This window comes from Citrus sinensis, chromosome 2, assembly GCF_022201045.2.
Source record: "Citrus sinensis cultivar Valencia sweet orange chromosome 2, DVS_A1.0, whole genome shotgun sequence".
NCBI classification, from domain to species: Eukaryota; Viridiplantae; Streptophyta; class Magnoliopsida; order Sapindales; family Rutaceae; genus Citrus; species Citrus sinensis.
The window spans coordinates 4,597,411-4,621,383 of record NC_068557.1 but is presented as its reverse complement, the minus strand read 5'-3'; the positions used below and the strand labels follow the sequence as shown (position 1 = coordinate 4,621,383).

The window sequence follows — 23,973 nt, the reverse complement described above, 5'->3', positions numbered from 1 at the left end:
TGAATGACATATTTATTTATTTTTGTGTAAGTTTGTAAAAAATAAGTATTAAGTTGTTTTTTCTCAACTTAAAAAATCTAAAAAAAAAATGCACTTTTATATATTTGCTCTTACAAAATTTTAATGTTAAATAAATAATAATCACCTCAACAATATCAATTAGATAATATTTTATCATAATATAAATCATGCTCTAATGAATACAATCCTGTATTTGTCTAAATTAAAACATATTAATCAATTTTATTGTGGTTTATGAGGTTTTGTATAAAAAATATTCATAAAAAATTGTAAAGATAAATAGTACAAATTTGAAGAAAATAAAAAAATAAGAATAGTTATAATCTACTACTACAGTACCACAAGTTTTAGATATGGATGATAATACTAATTAATAACTTTATTTGATAAGGATGAAAATAAAATTAATTAGATAGGGATATTTTTGAGATTATCTTTAATAATGTCATTCAGACTATTTAGATTAATTAAAAGATAAAAAAAATTAACTTAATAACTTAATGACTTAAACTTTTTATTAAGCTGAAAAACAAATTAAACAGGTTTAATGACTTAACTGGTTGAAAATAAGTTAATTAAGGGGTTCTTTTTTTTATTTGAATCTAAATCTTAATTATTTTTAGACATTTATAGTTTTTATTTTATTTTTTATTACTTATGTCTGATTATAAGATGTTTAGATATGAAAAAATTAAAAATTATGACTGTTATCTAAATAACAAAACATCTGAATGAAACTTTAATATTCTCTCTCATTAATACCTCAGCTAAATAATTTTTTTTCCTATTACATAAATTGTCCTTTTATTATTTTCCCCTTTTTTGTTATATACATGTATTCAAAAATTTTTTAATCATAATTTTAAATGTAACAAAAATTTATGTGAGTTTGTTTTATAATATGTCCATCTTTGTATTTATATTTGCGATTTTTGTGACAATTTTTGAATTTTATTTAATACATTAATTTTAATCCAAATAATTAAATAGTTTGTGATTGACTTATGAAATTAACAAGAAAAACCATCAATATAATATATTGAAAATAACATTATTAGTATCATCTATTAATGTAGAAAAAAAAATACATGTGTTAGATATATATTTTATTTTTTTATGCTTTGTTAAGGTAAACATGATCAATTTTTTCTTTTACTAATCAAATAATTTATTTATAACTTGTCACGTGTTTAACCAATAATTATAAGCATTGTTAATATTTATGAGGTTATATATATCAAGATATCTTATTTTAGATATTTTCTTTTTGAAAAACAAACAACTTAACACTTATATTCAGATGTTGAAAAAAAATGCATATCATGCAAATATATACATTCAATTCTATTTAGACTTTAACTAAATTCAGACACATTCAGATTTCAAGCAAAAAAAAAAAAAACACTAAGTCATTAAATTACAAAAATAAACAGTAGCTAATTTTAATTTTTTTTTAAAGAATTGAGTAAGAATGTACTTGAAATTTTTATTGTTAGATGACAAATCATAAAACACAAGATTTAGTATCTTGCTTCTCTCATACTTTTATACAATCATTCCAAAACAGGAAATCTCCAATCATATTCAAACACAATATCAAACATGAAATTTGTAGAAAGTGCAAAACAAAATCTTCATTTTATTGCAAAATTCACTAATCCTTTTCAATGAAAACGAAGAAAACTGAATAATCAACATAACCACTAATAATATGGAAAATGCTATTTTATTGCAAAATATTGCACAAACGCCACAAACGGCACCGCTTTTTAAGGGTCTACTTAAGTTGACCAAACAAAAATAAAGTGGTGGTAGGGGAGAGGAAAATGAGAGAAATTTACCTTCTCACTTTACCTACCCACTCTCTCTCTACCATCTTATTTATTATTTCTCTCAACTTTCTCTCTCCTCAGCATTTTTCTAAAAAAATAAGGGCAATAAACTAATAAAAGAGCCAAAACCATTAAATATTTAAATACGAGAAACTACATGTTCTGTTCCAAGAGCGGCCTCAGGTTCAAACGCAAAATGGCCTTGTCGTTGTTCATTAAATGACACCGTTTCCTTCCACTGGCCGCCACCTTCAGCGAATCACTCAAGCATAGGGATGGCAATTGTACCCGCAAATCCGTCCAAACCCACCCACCAAAACCCGCCCGCTGCGGGTAATTTTATCCGTTGCGGGCGGGTTTAGTATTATAAACTAAAACCCGCACATGGATGCGGGTGGGTTTGGTATTAACCTTATATCCGGTGGATACCCGCATGGATATCCACCAAACCCGCAATATTTTTTCCCAATATTTTTAATTTAATTTTAATATAAAAATGTATAAAGAAAATAATGTCATTATTCAAATTACCAAATAGCCAAAGACTCAAAGTTGTGTATGCGAGTATGTGGCCCATCTCTTATTCTAAAGTTATAACCTAAAGAAAACTAAAGGCATTTCCCTTCGAATTAGTATTTGAAAATATTAATCTTAATTATTATTATAGGCATTATGTTGGATGGGTGCTTATAGTGGTGAATGAAATGAATATCTTCTCTTGGAGCTTATTTTAAATGATAATATGAAATGTAATCATTATTTTTAGATACTAGTTTGTGTTTTTAAATGAATTTGTGTAATTTATACTTAAATTTGAGAATTTGTGTTGGATTAATGTGGAAATTTTAATTTTTTATTTACATTATTTAAATATAAAATTGAGTGTGTTATATGGAATTTGAGGTTATTATTATAAATTTATATATTAAACATTTGTGATTTTAAATACGAAAACCCGTAAAAAATCCGTCGGGTACCATTACAGGTTTGGTAATTGTTAAAACCCGTTGCGGGTGGGTTTTTTTAAAAAAATTAAAACCCGCTGCGGGTTGCGGGTGGATTTAATAATTTAAATTTTGTGCAGGTTTGAGTTTGGTAATGACAAACCCGCTGTGGGCGGTGCCCATTGCCATCACTACTCAAGCACCATCCTGCACCAATCCCCTTCTCGGTATCCCGCACTTTCCTGTCTCCCATAAAACAGAGCAAAACCCACTTACCCCATTTTACTCTCATCATATCCAATCATAAGGGAGCAACACAGCTGGTAAAAAGTAGGTGTTGATAGGTGGCTTTGTAAATTTCACACCACCTTATTGAAAGCAAAGGCAAATCAAGTTATCCACTAGCGAAGCAATCAAGAAAGCATAGGCTGCCGTGAGTGGTGAGTGGTGCCAAAGTGTACGAGCAGGGGCCGAATGCTGACGTGAAAAAATTGAATTTTTTTTTTAATGATCCATTTATTATTAATTGCCCTAATTGTAAGTCTATGAAATTTTTTAGAAATATAAAGATTATCTCCTTTTAGTTCACTCTTTATTCTTTTATTTTTTTCTCTATAAAATTAAAATTCATCATTTAAGTTTAATAAGAAATTCTCTTATCTTCTTCCTCATCTATGTTAATTTTTTTCTCTTATATCTCTCGCTCAATTGTTAAAGAATTTAGCGCCTTGTCTAAACTCATCAATAAACTGCATTTACAAACTCATAGCAGAGCTAAAATTAAAAGTCTTTAAAATTTTAAATTCTAACGAACTGGTTGCTCAATCTATATCATAAGATAAAGAATGAGACATTTAAAAAAACTTAACCAATAATTAGGTATCAATATTAATTAATATCTAGTAAACAAACCACGTTAGTTATTATGGAATTTAAACAATTTGAATAAAATTTATCATTTTGATATTGAAAAAAAAAAAAAAACTAAATTGTGTTGTTGTATATATGTGTAACTTAATCTCTCCTGTATCTAGTTTCTGGCACCCCAACTAGTGAGCGACGGGTGTCCCCTCTGAGACATAACGGTTGTTCGCACCAACAACGAAGTGCGACGGCAGTTCGTTGAAGTGGGCTGCGATTAGTGGTGAGTGACTGCATTTAGCGTGAGTTGCAATGGGTGGAAGGAGGAAATCGATAGAGTGAAGAGTGAAGAAAAGACTTGATTTTTATTTTTTTTAAGTATGTCATTTTACGCTGGCTCTCAAGAAACGGTGTCGTTTGCAGCGTTCTGTGCAATGTTTTTCACTCGTTTGCGTGCAAAGAGCAGCATTCTGACTTCTGAGCATCAATATTATACGTAAAAGCCCAAAACTGGTGAAAGACGAGAAAACCACCAAAAAAAAAAAAAAAAAGAAACTCTGTTGTAGCCTTTCAAAAAGAGATTATTTGAGTAGATCTTTTATAAAAATATATACATGTGTTATTTATTTATCAATAAAAGTTTCTACCAAAAATTATAAAATTATTTTAATTATACAAGTTTTTTTTTTAATTTATATTATGAACATAAGGATATAAATTGTCTGATAAATAAAAAAGGACACTTGCATTCCAAGGATTGGGGAAATGGTCACAAAGACACTTAATTTTTAAATAAGAGACACTAAAACCTTCTTTTGACCATAATACACTTTGAATCTATAAATGCAAAAGAATTTACCTCAAAATTTTTTAATAAACAGAAATATGACATTAAAATAAATGTAATAATATATACGTTTTAAAAATTTTAACATTTGAAAAATAATTTTATATTTTACAATCTATTAGACCTAGTTTATTATATTAAAGTAATTTTTAACAATAAATAGAAACGTAATATTAAAATAAATAAATAAAAATTAAAATTATTTTGAATTTTTATGTAAAAGTTAATTTTAACATTATTAATTGGGAGATATTTTGTTAATTGTAAAATATATTTAACCAAATATTTATTTAAAAGGATAATTTTTAAAAACCTCCCCTGAGGTTTGGACTTGTTGCAAGTAGATGGCGAGAATCTGTTTATTTGTAAAAAACCCCCTACCATCAGTTAACTTTAACATTGACCGTTAGTTGACTGTGCAAAGATAATATTACCCTCAACAATAATTTGTAGACGGAAATAACTAAAAAAAAAATTAAAATTGTTGGCGCAAAAAGCACAAACCCTATTTTTTGACAATTTTATCCTTGTCAATTCCAAAAATTTACAATATCATAGGTAAAGATTATAACTATTTTATTTTCAAGTTTTTAATTTTATCTTTTTTGTAGAAACTTTAAGAAAATATCAATAATTTAAAGAGAATTTTTTAAATTTTAAATTTTATTTTTCTTGTAGGAACTTTAAGAAAATATCAATAATTTAAAGAGGGTAAAATAACCAATAATTTTAATTTTTTTTTAGTTATTTCCATCTACAAATTATTGTTAAGGGTAATATTGTCTTTGCACAGTCAACTAACGGTCAATGTTAAAATTAACTGACGGTAGGGGGTTTTTTACAAATAAATCAATTCTCGTCATCTACTTGCAACAAGTCCAAACCTCAGGGGAGGTTTTTAAAAATTACCCTTATTTAAAATCTTTATAATAAATAAAGATATATTATTAAAATAAATATAATAATTTTAATATTATTTTAAATGTTAAAAATAATTTAATACTATTAGTCTACTAAATAGATCATATTATTTGTATTAATTAAAAACCTTTAAAGTTCATTTTTTAATTACTATATTCAAAGGATATTATGATAAAAAAAGAAGTCTTGGTGTTCTTTGTGAAAACTTAGGGATCTTTGTGACCATTTCCCTAAGTCTTAGTGTGTAGACGTCCTTTTCCCAATAAATTATGAATACTTTAGACAATTTAAAGCTTTAAAAAATTCTACAACTACTTTTTTCAAAATCTCAAAATTTGAGTTTTAATTTAGATAAAATAACTTATTTAATTACCAAAAACTCTACTCAAAATGCAACTAAATAGTACTAAAAATTTTTAAAAAGAGCTTATGAAATTTAAATAAGAACTTATATATTAGATAAACCATATGAAAATGTGTTAAATAAAAATATTTTTTTTACATTGATATTAGAGTCGGACTATAATTTATATTATATAAGACTAGTATTCATATTTACAATCAGACTAATGAATTTTAGTTGCCACAATGCTGTGCAGGAACTTGAGTTGTTGCCTTCATAACCATTACTAGGATTATAGTTGATGAAGGAATTTTAGTGGCCACAATGTTGTTTGGGAGCTTGAACTGCTACCTTCACAATAGGCACTATTACTAGGATTATAATTGAGGAATGAATTTTAACCGCCACAATGCTGTGTGGGAACTTGAATTGCTACATTCGTAATGACCACTATTACTAGGATTATAATTGTGTGAATTTCATAAGTTTGAATGGTTTTGTGTATGAATTTTCGTAAAGATAGCCATTGAAAGAAGGTTAAAATGATAAATAAAAGGAATTTTTTTTCTTTTGTGTTTTGAGAATTTTAGAGTCTTGAGAAAAGTTAAAACCAATATTAAAACAATGCAATCTCTAAATTACAATTACTGTAACATAGATCCGCTCACATGAACAATATTAAAACAAGGCAATCTCTAAATTACAATTACTATAAGATACACCCAATCACATGAACAATACATGTGTAGAATCTGTATACTATTCATATAAAGAGTGTGTCTTACATTAATTGTAACTACGGATCCTTAAAACAAAAACTTGAAGATTCCTTTTAAAAATAATTTCAAAGTGGTTTGGCCAGTTAATAATTTATCTGCATTTGCTCATGTGATTGACTAATCTTCATTTACTTATTTTCTTGAAACAAGTATTAATTATTTATTAGGTTAGTTGGTACGAGTGAGGGTGAAGTGATAACTGACAAGTTCCAAACTTTGAACATAGAAATGTCGACAGCTTATTAGCTTGCGGAGGCATAATGCAGATCAACTGACCCCACCACTCACCAATTGATGATGATAAAAAAAGACGACGATCGCTGGTCAACTTGTTGTGCATCCGATAGCGTTTTTGGGTCTACCACTCACATGGGTGTGGCCACATGGGATCACCAACTACAATCTAAAATATAGAAAACGACAACTCCTCCATTCATTTATATCATTCAACGAACCATAATGACCGACCCCCCCCACCACTAACCCATTAAACGACAGTACATAGACCATCAGATTCCTATTCTTTTCCCTGCCGCCCACGTGATAAATTATTGACCATGTTTCAACTTTCGACTGAACATTAATATATTTTCAAATCAAAATTACACTAACTTATTTATTTGACATTTCACTTCATACACATAATTTAGCAGTAACAGCATCAGGCATCTTCTATGGGAATTTTACCACCTTTCTTATTAGCCCATCTCACAACCTGCTTCGCTTCTAATTTCTACAGCTAAAAGAAAAATACAACTAACAGCTTTTTAACATAATTAAAGTTTTACCACATCATAAGCCAATACCGAAGCCATAAAATATGCCCAGAGGATGAGGATGAGAAGCTGGCATTGTTTTTAGAACCAGACTGAGCTATCATGCTTCGGCATGGTATCCACCCCTGCTGCTTGAAAATCCTCTTTATAATCGAAGGATCCTAAGTCGAATGGAGACTCAAACATCAAGCTAAAATTGTTGTTGCTGCCGCTGCTGTTGTTCTCGAATGGAGAATTCATAATCTTAAACCGATCAAATTGATTTTCCTCTCGTGGGAACATCAGATGATTGTTATCATGCATGTTGGATCCTTCGAACAAGTTCCCATCCATTACAGCTCCTTGACCATGGTAATACTCCTGCTGATGCTGAGCTCTTGGCTGAAGAGTATTTTGACCTTCTGTCACAACGGCGTTGTTACTGGGATTCACATTCCTGTTTCCTTGGATATTGTTATCATAGATCGACATGAGCTCACTAATCATTTTTTGACCATCTTCTGGAACTCCAAGTCCTGATATATCAAAGGAAGGTTGCACAGAATTAAACGTTGGACCTGCTGGCTTGGACTGGGCAAATGTTTGAGGGAAAATAACTGGTTTCACTTCATTAACATGAAAATCAGACCCAGCAAACTCTGAAGCACCACTTTTATATGGGCATGTCAGCTGGTGATTGTCCCTTGAAGTCCTGTCACAATAGCCCAGACGAGGATCACTGTAAGGACACTGAAGGTATTCACATGTGTAAATATGTTGATCCATCTTCATGCTCAGATCATTAGATGGCTTCCTCTTCCGAACAAAATCAAAGTTGGAGACAACCTCTCCTTTGATTGCATAAGGTGGTTGTTGATTCGGTAACCTCTCTCTCATTCTTTCCATCCCCAAACTGGAAGAAATGAGATTCTGAGGCTTACACTCTTGCACATCAAAGTTTGGCTCATCTTCAGCCCCTTCCACATCATACTCATTGCAATCATTAATGACCAAAGATCCACTTCCTGCAGAAGAGGACAACACAGTGCAAGATTCGGGATAAAGTTCTCGAGCCAAGGCCTCCTCCTGATTGATGATGGCCAGCCATGTGGCACTCTCCTTGGCTGTCATCTTGTCTTGCAGGCACTTAGATTGCCTCACAAGCTTACGAATCTTGGCAATATCTGGGGACATATGCTTGATCACTGCCGTCAACACACCCACTTTCCATGCCTTCTTTAAGTCATGTGGCTTCTTGTAAGGTGGAGCACCTTGATCCTTGGGCAAACCCAATTGCGGCCACCATTCCTCTTTTCCAGTGGGCCACCATGGGGGGGAAACACCCTTCTCCAGGGGAAACCGCCTCTGAGGAGGATCACAGTGCTGCATGAGAGCCGACAAGAGTGAACCAAGGGTGGTGTCTTGCAACTCTTGCAAGGTATGCGGGGTTGGACCAATTGCGTTAATGCCCTCATTCTTGCCAGGGACTGAATTATCAGCTTGGTACTTAGCTATAGCAGCTGGACCATTACGATCAAACCTAACCTTATCCTTCCACCACTCACGGAGATTGTCAGATGCCCCAGTCACAGGCTTTCCTTTCTCTGGAATAATCCCATAGACAAAACCTTGAGCTTTACAAACTTCCATCATTTTTAACATGTATTTCAAGATCCCATCTTGAGCCCTCGACATCTTCTTCCTCCTTGCCTGCTCTTGCGACTGACGTTGCTTGGCCATGTCAATTCCCTCCTTGCCCCTGCTTTGTTCTTTCAGCCGTTTGAGACGCATTTTGTCCTTCCACATCCTCCTCTCAAGCTCATCAACATCCATCTCTTCATCAGTATAATCATCCTCCACGGTAGCCTCCGGTTCAGATGGTTGGACGGCCATATCTGCATCTCCCAGAGGAGCAGAGAAGAAGTTCATGTCACCACAAAACCCCATCTCATCAAAACTCATCATCATTCCCACAGCGTTAACACCCACAGAAACCCCAAATTTGCAAGTCTCTCGCTAATCTAATAGGACTCCAACCAAAAAAAACGTCAAGCAATAAAACCACCTCCTTCTCTTGACTATCTATGAGCAACAACTGTATCAAAACTTCAAAGTTGCCCAAGTATCGCAACCCTTTTTACCTGTAAAAATCATGATAATAACCAACAAACATCATCATAATATTCTAGCAGAAATGTCCATCTAAACATTAAATTACCACAAAGATCAGACAACAATTATTTGACAACACAGACGCAACTTGCTTAAACATCGCGAGTGAAAACAATTAAACAGATTCATAAATAGATTGATTTGCAAAAAATTAACAAACAATACTCAAGCAATCATCAGCAATCAAATGACAGATCATACCATATATAACAGGTGGAATCCTCACAAATTTCCCGGGAAAATTAGTAAAGTTAAGTTCAACTTTCCCGAGAAGAAAGTAAGCACAGAAAGAAGAGAAGATTGATCTCGAAAACAGGTATCACAGCTTTAGTAGTAAACACAATCAACATCAAGAACTTCAATCCAAACAGATCAAAACAACCCAGAAACAGAAATTCTTTAGAAAAGCATAATAAAATCAGATAAAGCTGAATTTAATTTTTTTTTTTTAAAAAAAAGTGGTACCAGAACGGAAGAGACGGGTCTTGGGCAGCAACTCAGAAGTCAATAGAAAGAGAGAGAGAGAGAGAGAGAGAAGAAGCTGCTTAGGTGTAGTTAAAATGAACGTGACTGAATGAAAAAGTGAGGCGTTTTACAAAACTTTTGAGGAGCATGACACGATGAGTTTTCTTTATTTTATTTATATTTATTATTTATTATATTTAAAAAAGAAAAGAAAAGAAAATAAAGGGAAAATGGTAAATGAAGGTCAGGTTAATCCAATCTAAACATTGGGATGGCAGTTTCTACGGGAGAGAGTTTTAAGACACGTGATAAATATTTTATTCCGTGATGATCATGATGAGGATGGGGATGATGATGAGGATGATGAGTTGACGATAATCGATCAAATGGGGAGAGAGAGACGAATGAATAATGCAGAGTGGGGACCGTCTGTGTGTGTGACGTGTCGCATCGTTTTTGCTTTTAATAGTCTACGGTGACCTGACCCCTCCGGCCATTTTGCAAATTGCTCAGCTCTTATCCTCACCAGTTAACGCCTGGGGCGGGGGGGCTTAACAGTGAAGTGGGAATACATTTATTTTGTTATTTGGATTTGGTAAACTCCCAACTCCTGTGCTTGAGATATTTCATTTAATGATATTTCTGCCTTTTACGACAAACTCGAAATCTTATCCTCAAATTCTGCAAAATGTGGGTGGAAATCTTGCATTCGCGGAATTCAGTTTGACTCCCCGTTTACTTGGATCTTATCCTCTCCATTAAAGTTGCCATTAAATTAAAAAAAAAAAAAAGGAATTTCTTCTTCCCAAACTGGGGTAAGTTATTATCCTTTTATTCATAAAAACTATAATAATAACTTACCTATATAACACAATGCATAGATTTAGAGTACGTTTGAAATTGAGATGCGGTAATTTTTAAGTTACAGTTATTGTGAAAAAAATAATAATTATAAAATAAAAGTTAATAATATATAATAAATAAAAATTTTCATTAAATAATTAAAGATATAATAAATTTTTTATTATATAAGTGAAAAATCAAATTAACATAACTTCCAAACTACAATAGTTAGTGTTTATCAAATACTTTAATGCTATAACTTTTAAGGTACAACTGCCCAACCTCAATTCCAAATATACCCTTAAATGTTGAGCGCAACGTTTGGATTAAGATGATATGTGAACTCGTAGAATAAGATTTTGGGGTTTACTATAACTTTTTTAAGTAGAATTTATTTTTTTAAGTATATCTTATATTAGAAGGTTTTTAATAAAAATAAATTGGTCGTTTGAGTATTAATGAGGCTATGATTAAAAATTATAAAATTATGTTAAATGGATAAAATTGTGAAAAACAAAATACAACTATTTTCAATAATTTAGTAAAAAAAAAACACTACAATAACTATTCTTAAAAGCTTAAAAACACTCGACAATTATAGTTTTCCACTTGTCATGATAAGGAAGATTTTATATTTTCTTAAAAAAAAAAAATCCTACAGAGGGAGAGAACGTTAATCTTCTTTTATTTGCCTTTTAAAATGTCTATACTCACACTATTTATGTTGTATTTGATATTGAAGTGTTAATAAAAATTATAATGATATCTTAAATTTCTTATTGTATAAATATGAGATAAAATCATATTTACAAAACGGGGCGCAAACTTCACAAATTCTTAACCCTTGATGTATGTAAAGGCAAAGCTGCTCAATTGATCCTATAAAAATCAAATCGCTATTTGTAAATTGGTCACAACATTGGGAAATTTACAGAACTGACCACAAAACTTTTCTGATTTTTGAAACTAACCCTCTCTCTTTTCTTTTTGCTTTTTTCCCATCATAACTAATCAAACACACTAGATTTCCTAATTACTCCCGTTAGATTCCTAGTCATCGTTGATTGAGGTAATATAATATCAATAATGATAAAAGAAACATAATGTAATGCAAAATTAAAGAATTATTGTCATTTTACCACTTAATTCTCTTTCGACAACTATTTTTCTCACTTTTTTTTTTATAAGAACTATTTTTCTCACTTAATGTTTCAATGTTCATTATTTTAATTCTAAATCGTTTAACTCCTTTAGAAAATTGTTGATTTTGTAAGGGCATTTTAGAAATTTTAGTATATTAAGTCAAAAGAATAATAATATTTGTTATTTTATCGTTATATAAACTTAATTGTGTGTTTTTCAAAGTTTATAGGATTCAATTTTATACACACACACACTCTTTAAAATCGACTTTTATAATAATTTCTCTACAAAATTTTGCTATTTTTAAAAATTTGATGATAGAATGATAAAAGTTGAAATAATAGGTGGTAAAATGTAATTGTTAGAAATTTTAGTGATAAAATAATGTGTACCAATAATAATAATTATAATGATTAAAATAAATCATTGCAATTGACAATAATCAATTAAGATTGTTTTAGCAACTTATAACAATTTATTCGGATTCTAAAACAAAATAAACGTGTTGATGATAATATAATTCATTTCGATTTCAATTCCAACAACAAAAATATATAATTTATTTTAATTTTTATTCCATAATTAGATTTTAACCTATTTCAATTTTATTCTATACTAATTTCAACCGATTCCAATTAGTATCGATAATGCCCATTAAATGTGCTGTAACAATTGTGAGTAACATGGCCGCTAGTAATGTATGCTGATTAAAAAGATTATTCAAAGGTTTAGCTTTTTATTGAATAATCGAGTGGAAGAAAAGTGAGAGTAGTGTGAAGAAGGCATTGGGTTTCCCATTTGGCATTTTCCATTGCCCTGCATATGAAACGCGTTGGGATCGGTTGGATGAAGTTGAAATTGCAAAGGGAAAAAAATTTGCACAAGGCAACAACCCACCTTAAGCTCACAGTTTAGGAGCTGGTGCTGCCATGTAAGTGTAACAGTAACTGCTCTGGCTCTACCCGAAAACAAACAACACAACACAAGTGAAAGTAAATCTGTCTCTATCTCTTGTCCTCGACTTTGTTTTCAACTAATAAACAGCATCACCTACCACTACCACTACCAATCTCTGAATCATTATAGTCTTCCTTTAACTATTCACTACCTTCATTTCTTCCAACACTTACCAAGTCCAAGTGGGTTCTCAAGTTTCTCTGGGGTCTTTCATGCACCGAGTTTGGATGAAAGAGCAGTTCTTTTGGTTTGTTACTACTATTACTCATTTTTCTTGAAAATGTGCGATATTCATGCATGAATTTTTAGTCTTTTTACTTAAGGCTTTGTCCCTTTTTAATGCATGATTGATTTGACTTGTTTCAATTCCCTTATTATGAACTGAAAGTGGTTTAGCCTATTTTGTACCATTTAATTCTTGTTTAATTGTAATACGGCGTTTGGCTTCATGCCCTCTCTAATCTTTGGGGGATTAGGACTCCTGTAAACAGAATGCAGACAGTCAGTTTGATAGTGTTATTGTTGGTAGTGAATGCACTAGGACAGTCAGATTTTGAAGCTCTTCTGCAGCTAAAGAAAGGCATAGCGAAAGACCCTTCTGGCCAAATTATTGATTCATGGGATACAAAGTCCTTATCATCTGATGGGTGTCCCCGAAACTGGTTTGGGATAACCTGCACTAATGGTTATGTCACATCTATCATGCTGAATGATATGGGTTTAGTTGGAAATTTTAGTTTCCCAACCATTATTGGCCTTAAAATGCTGTGCAATGTATCTGTTTCAAACAATCAATTGATGGGGAATATCACAGACATTGGCTCCATTCAGTCTCTTGAGTTTTTGGACCTTTCACACAATTTGTTTCATGGATTGATCCCCTCCGGCATTGTTAGTTTGAAGAATTTAATGCTTTTGAATATTTCTTCAAACAGCTTTGAAGGTACATTTCCTTCTGGTTTTGGTGGTCTTGGGAAGTTGAAGTACTTAGACTTGCGGGCTAATCGTTTTGGAGGTGATATTATGCATCTTCTGTCCCAGTTGGGTAGTGTGGTTCACGTTGATCTAAGCAATAATCAGTTCTCTGGTTCATTGGACTTGGGCCTTGGAGACTCCAGTTTTATTTCTTCGATACAGTATCTAAATATAAGTGAAAATTCTTTAGTTGGAGAGCTCTTTCCTCATGATGGAATGCCATATTTCGATAATTTAGAGGTGTTTGATGCTAGTAATAATCATTTGGTGGGTGCCATACCTTCCTTCAACTTTGTATTCTCACTTCGGATTCTTCGGCTTGGAAGCAATCAGTTGTCAGGGTCTCTACCAGTTGCTCTTTTGCAGGAAAGCTCAATGATGTTATCTGAACTGGATCTCAGCCTCAATCAGCTTGAAGGTACTTTGATTTTATCAGTCTAATTATATTTATAACTATGAAATTGTCAAAAAATAATGTGCTGAATATGGCTCAAAGCAATACCAATTTTTATCCATTCATACAGTAATATACGTTTCATTTTGCTTGCAATATTAGTGGATTCAATTGCATGCTGGCAATGCAATCTTTTATGCCATGTTTGGTTTGAAGAGATGAAAGAATAGGAGAGGAAAGAGGGGAGGGAAAAAAAAATAAGGGGAGAAGAGATGAATTCCAGGAGAAACCAAACAATGGCTAATTAAAATATCCAAATATCACAAATTAAAATCCTTTTGCTTTTTTGTGCTTTATCTTGTATGAAACCATGATGTGAAGTCCTCAAAAATTCCTTGAGATTTATGATGAAGCAATCGCATATTTTGGCTGTGGGATTTATTTTCTGTTGTATAAAGTATAAACCACTATTGATGTTCATGATCTTAAACATTAGTTTAGAAATTCTGTATATGATTTCTTAATACCGCCTCTCTGTCTTTCTCATTTTATTGTTGATGTTTATAATATTTAACACTTTTGGCAGGTCCAGTGGGAAGTATAACCTCGGCAACTTTAAAGAAGGTTAATTTATCTTCTAACAAATTATCAGGCTCCTTACCTGCTAGGGTTGGTCACTGCACCATTGTAGATTTGAGTAACAATAGGCTCTCAGGGGATCTGTCCAGAATGCAGAATTGGGGAAATTATGTCGAGGATATTCATTTGAGCTCTAACTTCTTGACTGGAATGGTGCCAAACCAAACTTCTCAATTTTTAAGGCTGACTTCATTCAAGGTATCAAACAACTCATTAGAAGGTGATCTCCCTGCAGTTTTAGGAACATACCCTGAACTGAAAGTGATTGATCTTAGTCTCAATCATCTTAATGGTTTTCTTCTTCCAAGCTTCTTCACGTCAACAAAATTGACTGATCTTAACCTGTCAGGCAACAACTTCTCTGGCCCATTACCTCTTCAGGAAATCCAAAATAATCCTTCAACAGGTTCTACTCAAAATTTGAGCCTGACATCCCTTGATTTAGCTTATAATTCATTAAGCGGGCGTTTACTCCCGGGGATCAGTAAGTTTCACAACTTGGTCTATCTTAATCTGTCGAACAATAAATTTGAAGGCAGTATTCCTGATGGCCTTCCAAATGGTCTAAAAGAATTCAATGTGTCATTTAATAATCTCTCTGGTGTTGTACCTGAAAACTTAAGGAACTTTCCTGATTCAGCATTCCATCCTGGAAATTCCTTGCTTACTTTTCCAAATTCGCCATCACAGCAAGATGTTCCAGATCTGACTTTGAGAGGGCATGGGAACCATATGAAACCTGCTACTAAAATTGCACTGATTGTGGGTTTGGTCTGCGGTGTTACAATGGTAGCTCTTTTGTGCATGTTGATTTATTTTAGGGCTCTCTGGCAGAGACATGGGAGGGACAGTTTTAAAAGAGATGGGGAACAAAAAGCCTTCTCAGAAGGGAGTTCTTCCCTCTCTCAGAAATCAGGGGTTAACAAAAAGGGGGATCCTTCTTTATCTTCCTTCACTTTCCATCAAGACCCTCTACCGTCATCCCCAATGGAGTCTGCTTATGATGCTGGGGAAACTTCATCAGTTGTAACGAAGCCTAAAGAACTTTATCATCCTGATTCAGTACGAAAAGATGAAGGATTATCTTCCCCTGTGTCTCTTTTGTCATCTTCAAATCCATCACAATCTAAAAACTCGCGTTTCACCAAGAATTCTGATGTGCTCAATGCTTGTTCTCCTGAAAAATTAGCTGGTGACTTGCATCTCTTTGATGTCTCACTGATGTTTACAGCAGAAGAACTTTCACATGCTCCAGCAGAAGTTATCGGAAGGAGTTGTCACGGAACTTTATACAAAGCTACGCTTGACTCTGGTAGTATATTGGCTGTCAAACGGTTGAGGGAGGGAATAGCTAAAGGAAAGAAAGAATTTGCGAGGGAAGTAAAGAAACTTGGGAACATCAAGCATCCAAATTTAGTTTCCCTGCAAGGTTACTACTGGGGCCCAAAGGAGCATGAGAAGCTAGTCATATCAAATTATATTAATGCACAGTCGCTGGCTGTCTATCTGCAAGGTAAAGGTCTTGTCCTTTGGTTTTATTTCTAAACAAAGTAATGTAGAGCTTTTAGAACTTTCTGTATTTTGAAATATACCTTGAAAGATGGCCAATTCAGATGGTGGGTAATCGATCTGAAAAAACTGGAACTCTTAGAATATTTTGTATTGATTATCCTATTGCATGTATATTCAAAGAATTCTCCGCATCGCATGTCATCCATAAATTTGTTTATCATTTTCTATTCCATATAGCCTCTCATTGTCGTCGAATTATCCCCTTAACTGATACCCGGGGAATGCACATATTTAAATAGACAGAAACCACGCAAACCTACTAAGAGATTGCTGCAAAGGTGTAATTTTGCTTCATAGAATCACAATCTAGTTTGACATATACATTCGACTTGAAAGCGATTGACCACCAAGGTTTGGTTTTTTGTAAGTTGTAACTTTCAGTACTTATAAAGTGTTTTTTTCAAGCATTTTTAATATCATCAATTCTTGTCTGTTAATGTCAAAATGCGTTCCACATCCTTTCGTGCTTTCTGTAAACTCTCTCTCTCTCTCTCTCTCTCTCTCTCTCTTATTGTGTTGTAGGATTATATTTTGTGTCATTGTTACAGAAGAGTCATTATGAATATACCTCCCTAAAGTCCTGTGTTCTTGCACAAAAAAATAAATAATCAAAAACCAACATTCAACTAAGAATGAAATCATTTGAATTGCTGATGGAAGAATTCAGTTGTGCAGCTGGATTCATGGAGTCCTTCATTCTATAAATTAACATTGATAGTCAGTTGAATGAAATGGATTCGCATCCCATAACTCATTTCACTTTCATCTCTGCTTTCTGCATTTTCATGTCAATGAATATTTAAGTAGTGGAATTTATATGATATGGTGGTTCCCTCAATTTGCATGGTGAGTCCTAGTTAGCTACTTGTGCTCCTTTATTTCTCTATTGAGTTTGATTAATGTGCACGCTCTTAAAAGAAATGCTTTTTGTTGTCTTGCCATTACGTATATCTATAATTGTCAAAAGTGCCGGAGCCAAGTTTATGACCAAGTTCATGGTATAGACAAGGTAAATTATCTAATTACTAGTTAAGGGGATTTTCCTAAAAACTGACATAAAGTCAAGTAAAAATTGTTTGCCAGGGGACCTAACGTATTTGGGTTTTTGATGCTCTTGATGCTTTTCATGTTCTGCAGAGACAGATCCAAGAAAACTGCCACCCTTATCTATTGATGAACGACTCAGAGTTGCTGTCGATGTGGCTCGATGTCTGAATTACCTACATAACGAGCGAGCAATACCCCATGGCAACCTCAAATCAACTAACATTTTGTTAGAAGATCCGACCATGAATGCAGTCCTCACTGATTACAGTCTTCACCGAATTTTGACTTCAGCTGGCACAGCAGACCAAGTTCTGAATGCAGGTGCTCTTGGCTACCGACCTCCTGAATTTGCTAGCACAAGCAAACCATGCCCATCACTAAAGAGTGATGTCTATGCATTTGGGATTATCTTACTAGAGCTCCTGACCGGTAAGAGTTCTGGGGAGATTGTTTGCGTGGACCCAGGAGTGGTTGATTTGACAGACTGGGTTAGGTTATTAGCTCTTGAAAATCGGTCTGGTGAGTGTTTCGACAGGCTGATTATGGATGGGCATGATATGGAGCAGCCTCCTAGAATTCTCAGTGATATGTTACAGGTGGCCCTAAGATGTATCCTGCCGGCCTCTGAAAGGCCAGACATGATGTCAGTTTTTGAAGAGCTCTCGACGATAGTGTTAGAAAAAAGACAGTCAAGGTAAATAGAAGCTCCCACTGTAGCATTACTAACCCCAAATATTGGTTCATTCCTTAGATGATTTTGACTCATAATGTAAGTTCAACAGTATTTCTCTGTTAATCTTATTGAATAATGGCTCAGTAGGCATATCAGATTCAGGAGTCAGAGGGAAAGCACTTTAAGTTCCTTGTACATTAACCATTCTTTCTCTGTTTCAACCCTTAAACTTAGAAATTTAATTTCTTTCTTAGTTATTTTTAGTAGGGAAAAAGTCATTTTCATCCCTAAGATTTAATGCAATAACTCATTTCATCCATACTTTTCAAACAATAATCTAAAATATTTTTCCGTTAACTCATCATTAGTGCAAATATGTTAACTAGTAATTCATTGAAGGCAAAATAGAATTTTTCATTAAAGTCATACAAACTATATTAAAATAAATTTTTTTATACAATTAAATAACACTACAAAATATGCAAAATTCACTAACTGTTTCGTAAATGAAATCAAGGATGACATAGTTTGATATATCCATTGAATAATTGCCATAAGGAACAAATTAGGTTAAAACTCTCTTACATTGTTGTTGCGTGATACCACTCTTTTGGCTAGTCATCTAAATTCGAATGGTGAGAAGGTAAAGGAATAAAAAATTGATTTGAATTTTTCTCACCTTTCTATTTTTTGGGAAAAAATAATAAATAATTAATTAATTAAGCAGCCTGCAGTTGATTTAATTATGGTCCGGCCCTCTCCTAATTTATGATATTGTCAAATATAGAGAGTCTGGAAGGGAGGGGGTAAAAAAATGCAAAATCCAAAATGGGTGGCGTGAACCATGCATAGATTGCACCAGCCAACAGGAAAGAACAGGAACTAAAGATGAAAGAATTAACTGTACTTGCCTGCAAATTTAGGCTACTCAAAACTAAAAGCCAGCCATTTGCTTAATTGCTTCTTAGAGATGTTTAGCGCACGCAACGCATATAATATAAATGTTAATGAGAATTTGAAGAGTTCAAAGCAAGTGATAGGGCACTTACATTAACAGTTGCCAACATAGCTAAGCTTCAAAATTTCAAATGCACAAACCAAGTTTATATTTCTAAGATTAAAATTGATGATAAATAGTGCTGTTTTAGTTTTGGATGATTAATTTTGTCTTATGATTACTTGAGCCCTAAATCTTGGGAGTGTATGCAGACAATTGTCCATACATACACCCAGCAAGAGTGACCGTCAAGCTAATTAATAAATTAAATTAGCCCCCGGGTGTCACCATCACTCTCCCCAATTAACCAAAAGAACACAAATACCGCCAGCTGCTAAATAAACGTTAATCTATCCACGCGGAGAAAATGAAATTAAAGAAATGGTTATGAGGCAGCAGCTGCGAATATGAAGGTTCCATACATTTCTTCACATGACATCAAATTATGAACTGTAATACCACGCCCTCAAACACATTACCATTAGCCCATTTTGATACTTTACTTTTATTACAAAATAAATAAATTAATATTTTACTCATTCAAATATTTTATTGTACGTGTGTGTGTGTGTGTGAGTGTGTGCGCATATATACACACACATACGCACGATATGCTTACCTGTTCTCTCGCTCGCCCGCCCGGCCGCCCGCCCGCCCTCAAAAACACAAGTTTAGCAACCCAAGACCAGATCAGAGGCAGAGGCAGAGGCAGCTTTTGATTTGATCGAAGAGTTTAATTTGATCATTAACATTTTAACAGGTTTGTGCTTCTTCTTCCTACATACCAACATGCTTACATATACTGTTTTAAAATTTATTTGATCATTTCATTTGTTCTTAGTTTGATGATACCGTAATACTGCTTTTAATGTAGAAACTGTAAAGCATGTGCGTGCGTGCGTGCGTGCGGCTTAGTTTTGAGAAATCTTCAAAGCTAATTTAGCTTTGAGTTGTGTTGTGTTGTTTAAGATCTATATAATTAAGAGAACTCTTGTCTAATCAATTTACGTTAACCATTTCTCTTTGCTGATTACATATAAATTTTGTAGTGTGAGTTACAAACTTTCATTTAATCGTAAAAGGAAATTATAGAAAAAAACAGAAATTAGTATGTTGATATTATCTAAGCGCCCTTGAAACATCGAAATTTTTAGAAGCCCATACATTAGTGCTGAGAGTTGATTTTTGACCGAGACTTAGATGAATACTCTTATTAGAAGAGATAAAAAAAAAAAAATACATCATATATTTATAAAAGTTGAATCTGATAATCCAATCAGATTTTTCAGGTGCAATATAAGTCGACGTCGTGCAAGGCATCACTTGGTGGATTGTGATTGTGAGCACATGAACAACAAACAAAATACACACTTGGTTCAATTATCTGTGCTGTGCTTATTATTAGCTGTCAAATATTCCATTTTGGTTTGTCTTTTTGTTCTTTTTCCCAACTCAAATTCCAAACAACACGTAATATACTCACTGTCCAATTTTATCTTTTTTCTCGCAATCCAATTGAATTGATTGCCCATTTTTTTTTTTTCAAAATTAGTAAAATGAATTTAAAATTGTCACTTAAACAATGTTATAACGCATTTTGAAATTAAAAGTGCATGTAATCACGTCGTGCATTAAATAATAATAATTACTCCCTCCCTCCCTCCAAAATAAAAACAAAAACAGGTATTTTTCATTGAAAAATATTGCTCTTAATTAAATATTATTTTTCTAGCCTATATTATAATAAATAAGTCTGTGACGTATTTATTGTTTTTTTTTTCTTCTTTCTAAAATTCATTATTATTATTATTATTATTTTTGTTGTTTTTTGTCAGACACGGCCACCAAAGTTTAGGCATACGCGGTAGCGGGCGTACGCGGTTTCTTTATCAAAATATATGCTATGCTGCGTGCGTATGATATAATAACATAAACGAATTTACTCTCTGATAAACACTTTTTAATATATATTTTCACTTACCTGCAGTCGTAGCGCTATCTGCTGCTGCTGCTCAAAATGGCTGAAAGGATCCACCCCGAAACGACACCGCGCAGCGAACAAGAGCCCTCACATCCGCCGGCGCCCGCGGCCGCAGGAACCTACGTCATCCAAGTCCCGAAGGATCAAATCTACCGAGTTCCGCCCCCCGAGAACGCCGACCGCATCAAGGGCCTCTCCCGCCGCCGCCGCAAATCCCGCAGCACTACTACCTGCTGCTGCTTCCGTTTCTGCTGCTGCTCGCTGCTTCTCCTCGTCCTCCTCTTGGCCATCGCCGCCGGCGTCTTCTACCTCGTCTTCCGTCCCGAATCCCCCAACTACTCCGTCGACGGCGTCTCCATCGCCGGCCTCAACCTCACCTCGCCGTCCTCCGTCGTCTCTCCCCGGTTCGACGTCTCCGTCACCGCCGACAATCCGAACGACAAGATCGGAATCTACTACGAGAGAGGCAGCTCGGTGGAGGTCTCCTACAAGGACGTCGCCTTGTGCGACGGCGAATGGCCTCAGTTTTACCAGCCGAGCAACAATGTCACGGTTTTCAAGACCTTGCTGAAAGGATCGTCCATCGAGTTGACCAGCTCTATGCGCAAAGACCTGGTTGCTGCTCAGACGAGTGGCAAGACGGTGCCGTTTAAGGTGAACTTAAGAGTGCCGGTTAAAATAAAAGTGGGGTCGGTTAAGACGTGGACGATTAAGGTAAAAGTGAGATGTGATCTAACGGTGGATAAGCTGACGTCTCAGTCGAAGATCGTATCTAAGGACTGTGATTACTCTGTCAAACTTTGGTAAAAAAATTTAAAAAAAAAAATTTCAAATCAAAAGGATTCATTGTAATTTTGTAGGATTATTAGATTATACAATTAATTATTATTATAATTTGTGGTGTATTTGTTGCAAATACACACTTATTATTATACTTTGTTATTAGTCTGTTTTGTAAAATTCTTCTTGTGTGGAAACAAGATACTTGGTATTCGAACCCTATTCACTCGGTGAAAAAGAAATTAAGTTACCATTGGACTATACTTTTTTATTTATTTTTTAAAATATATATTCTTGTAGCGTCGAAAGACTGGGCCTTAAAAGACTCTGTCTCTATCTAATTAAGGATAAAGTCGCATATGTAATGAAGAAGTATGAAGTAATAAAACTTCTTACATAAGCAACAAATTGGAGAATAATTCAAAGTTTTTGGTAGAGTGGATTTTGATTGGAGAATATTTACTTAACTTTTGGAATGCGAGTAACAAGTGTACGTGCCTAACTACTCCAATTCGTGTGTTTGTTTTTGTTTTTGTCTTTTTTAATAGAAAGAAATTCTTTCATTAATCAAACAACATTGTTTAATACATTTCCCACTTCTTTTGGTATTGTTCCCGACCAGATAGTAAATGTATTTTCCTTGAAAGCAAATTTAGCCAAGGAATGGGAACAAGCATTAAAGCTTCTAGGGACATGTTGAATTACAGCTTTTGAAAAATCCCTTTTCAGATTTAGGATCACCATTTAGGATTATTGAAAAAGAAGTAGTAGTTATGCACTTCATTATCAACTCAATCCATTTTTCCGAGAAGCCAATCTTAGTCATTGTTTGTTCAAGGAATTGTCATTCAATCATGTCATAAGCCTTGCTCACATCCAATTTTAAGGCCACCAATCCATTTCTTTTACCCTTACTATGCCTAATCTTATGGAGGCATTCGTAACCAATAATCACATTATCAGTAATGAGTCCATTGGGTATAAATATACTCTGAGCTGGGGATATAATTTGGGAGAGAATCGGTTTGAATCCGTTTGCTATAGCTTTTGCAATAATCCTGTAATTAACATTGCACAAGCTGATTGGCCTGTACTCAAGCTACTTTTCTAGGCCTCTACTTTGGGAATAAGGGCAATGTTTGTTTTTGTATTTTTACCTGAACTCAATTCAAGCACGAAAGAAGTTACCGCGGCTGAGGGGATTATAATTTGAGTGAAAGTTGAGACAAAGACATACTTGAGAATCAAATATTCTTTTTTGCTGCTGGGAGCATTGGTTCGAGATTTTACGAGGGCTCTATTTGTTTTTTTTTTTTATAAAAATAAAAATATAGATAAAATTTGAATAGATTTCTTTTTATTTTTCGGATGTATGTGAGTAAATTTCTGAGTTAATTTCCTTTTTTTTTTTTTTGTTGGTTGTATAACTTACTTGTATTATAAATATTTGCGTATAGAGCTCCGATAGACCCTAGATTATAATACGTCTGTAAATTGTAGAGTGTAAACGTTAAAAAAATAAATAAAAAAAAAAGAACTTCATTTTGCTCTCAATTCATTTGATTTAGTCCTAATTATTTCTTTTGAATTAGTATAATAATAATTTTTTAATTTTCTTTAAACAATATGCAGCAGTATCATGACTGACCGACAACAACAATAAGTCAATAACATTTACTAATAAATTTTGAGCAGACGGGAATTGCAGGAGATTACGTTTCCATTCATTTTCTTTTATTTAATATAAATTTCTCAATCATTTATTAGTTTCAAGTTTCAATTGTTGCACAAAAATTTCCCAACATAAGAAATTTGTCTGTTCTCACAGATCTTTGGACTAAATCAAATTGAACAAAATAAAAGTACAAAGTGTGATACATTGGAGAAGTGCGAATACCTTCAGCTTGCATTTTGATATTAAGAACACGAGAATAATAATAATAATAATTAGAAAGTCATTAATTTTTTCTTAACATCATCAAATTTAAATGAATGATGATGACACAACGCAAACAAACAAACAAATTGTGCC

At 33.5% G+C, this 23,973-nt stretch overlaps 3 protein-coding genes across 5 annotated transcripts; 2 read left to right on the top strand and 1 right to left on the bottom strand.

Annotated features, from left to right (window-relative positions):
* Window positions 1-7,134: 7,134 nt before the first annotated feature.
* LOC102623514 (protein ETHYLENE INSENSITIVE 3-like) lies at window positions 7,135-10,107 on the bottom strand. 2 transcript variants are annotated; one of them, XM_006470375.4, is made up of 2 exons: window positions 9,941-10,107; window positions 7,135-9,444 (listed from the first exon to the last, which is right to left on the bottom strand). In XM_006470375.4, exon 2 carries the CDS (start codon window positions 9,269-9,271, stop codon window positions 7,406-7,408), a length of 1,866 nt encoding a protein of 621 aa, XP_006470438.2. In that variant the 5' UTR covers window positions 9,272-9,444; window positions 9,941-10,107; the 3' UTR covers window positions 7,135-7,405. The 2 variants fall into 2 exon arrangements, with proteins under 2 accessions (XP_006470438.2, XP_006470439.2); XM_006470376.3 differs by lacking the exon at window positions 9,941-10,107 and adding an exon at window positions 9,677-9,893.
* A 2,565-nt stretch (window positions 10,108-12,672) lies between these two features.
* Window positions 12,673-18,440, top strand: LOC102623990 (probable inactive receptor kinase At5g10020). Of its 2 annotated transcripts, XM_052435423.1 has the most exons (4): window positions 12,673-13,130; window positions 13,413-14,276; window positions 14,839-16,404; window positions 17,601-18,440. In XM_052435423.1, exons 2-4 carry the CDS (start codon window positions 13,586-13,588, stop codon window positions 18,206-18,208), a joined length of 2,865 nt encoding a protein of 954 aa, XP_052291383.1. In that variant the 5' UTR covers window positions 12,673-13,130; window positions 13,413-13,585; the 3' UTR covers window positions 18,209-18,440. The 2 variants fall into 2 exon arrangements, with proteins under 2 accessions (XP_052291383.1, XP_006470440.2); XM_006470377.4 differs by having other exon boundaries at window positions 12,673-14,276.
* Window positions 18,441-21,099: 2,659 nt separating this feature from the next.
* Window positions 21,100-22,202, top strand: LOC102624273 (NDR1/HIN1-like protein 13). The gene has a single exon (XM_006470378.4). It carries the CDS (start codon window positions 21,198-21,200, stop codon window positions 21,966-21,968), a length of 771 nt encoding a protein of 256 aa, XP_006470441.2. The 5' UTR covers window positions 21,100-21,197; the 3' UTR covers window positions 21,969-22,202.
* Window positions 22,203-23,973: the final 1,771 nt, after the last annotated feature.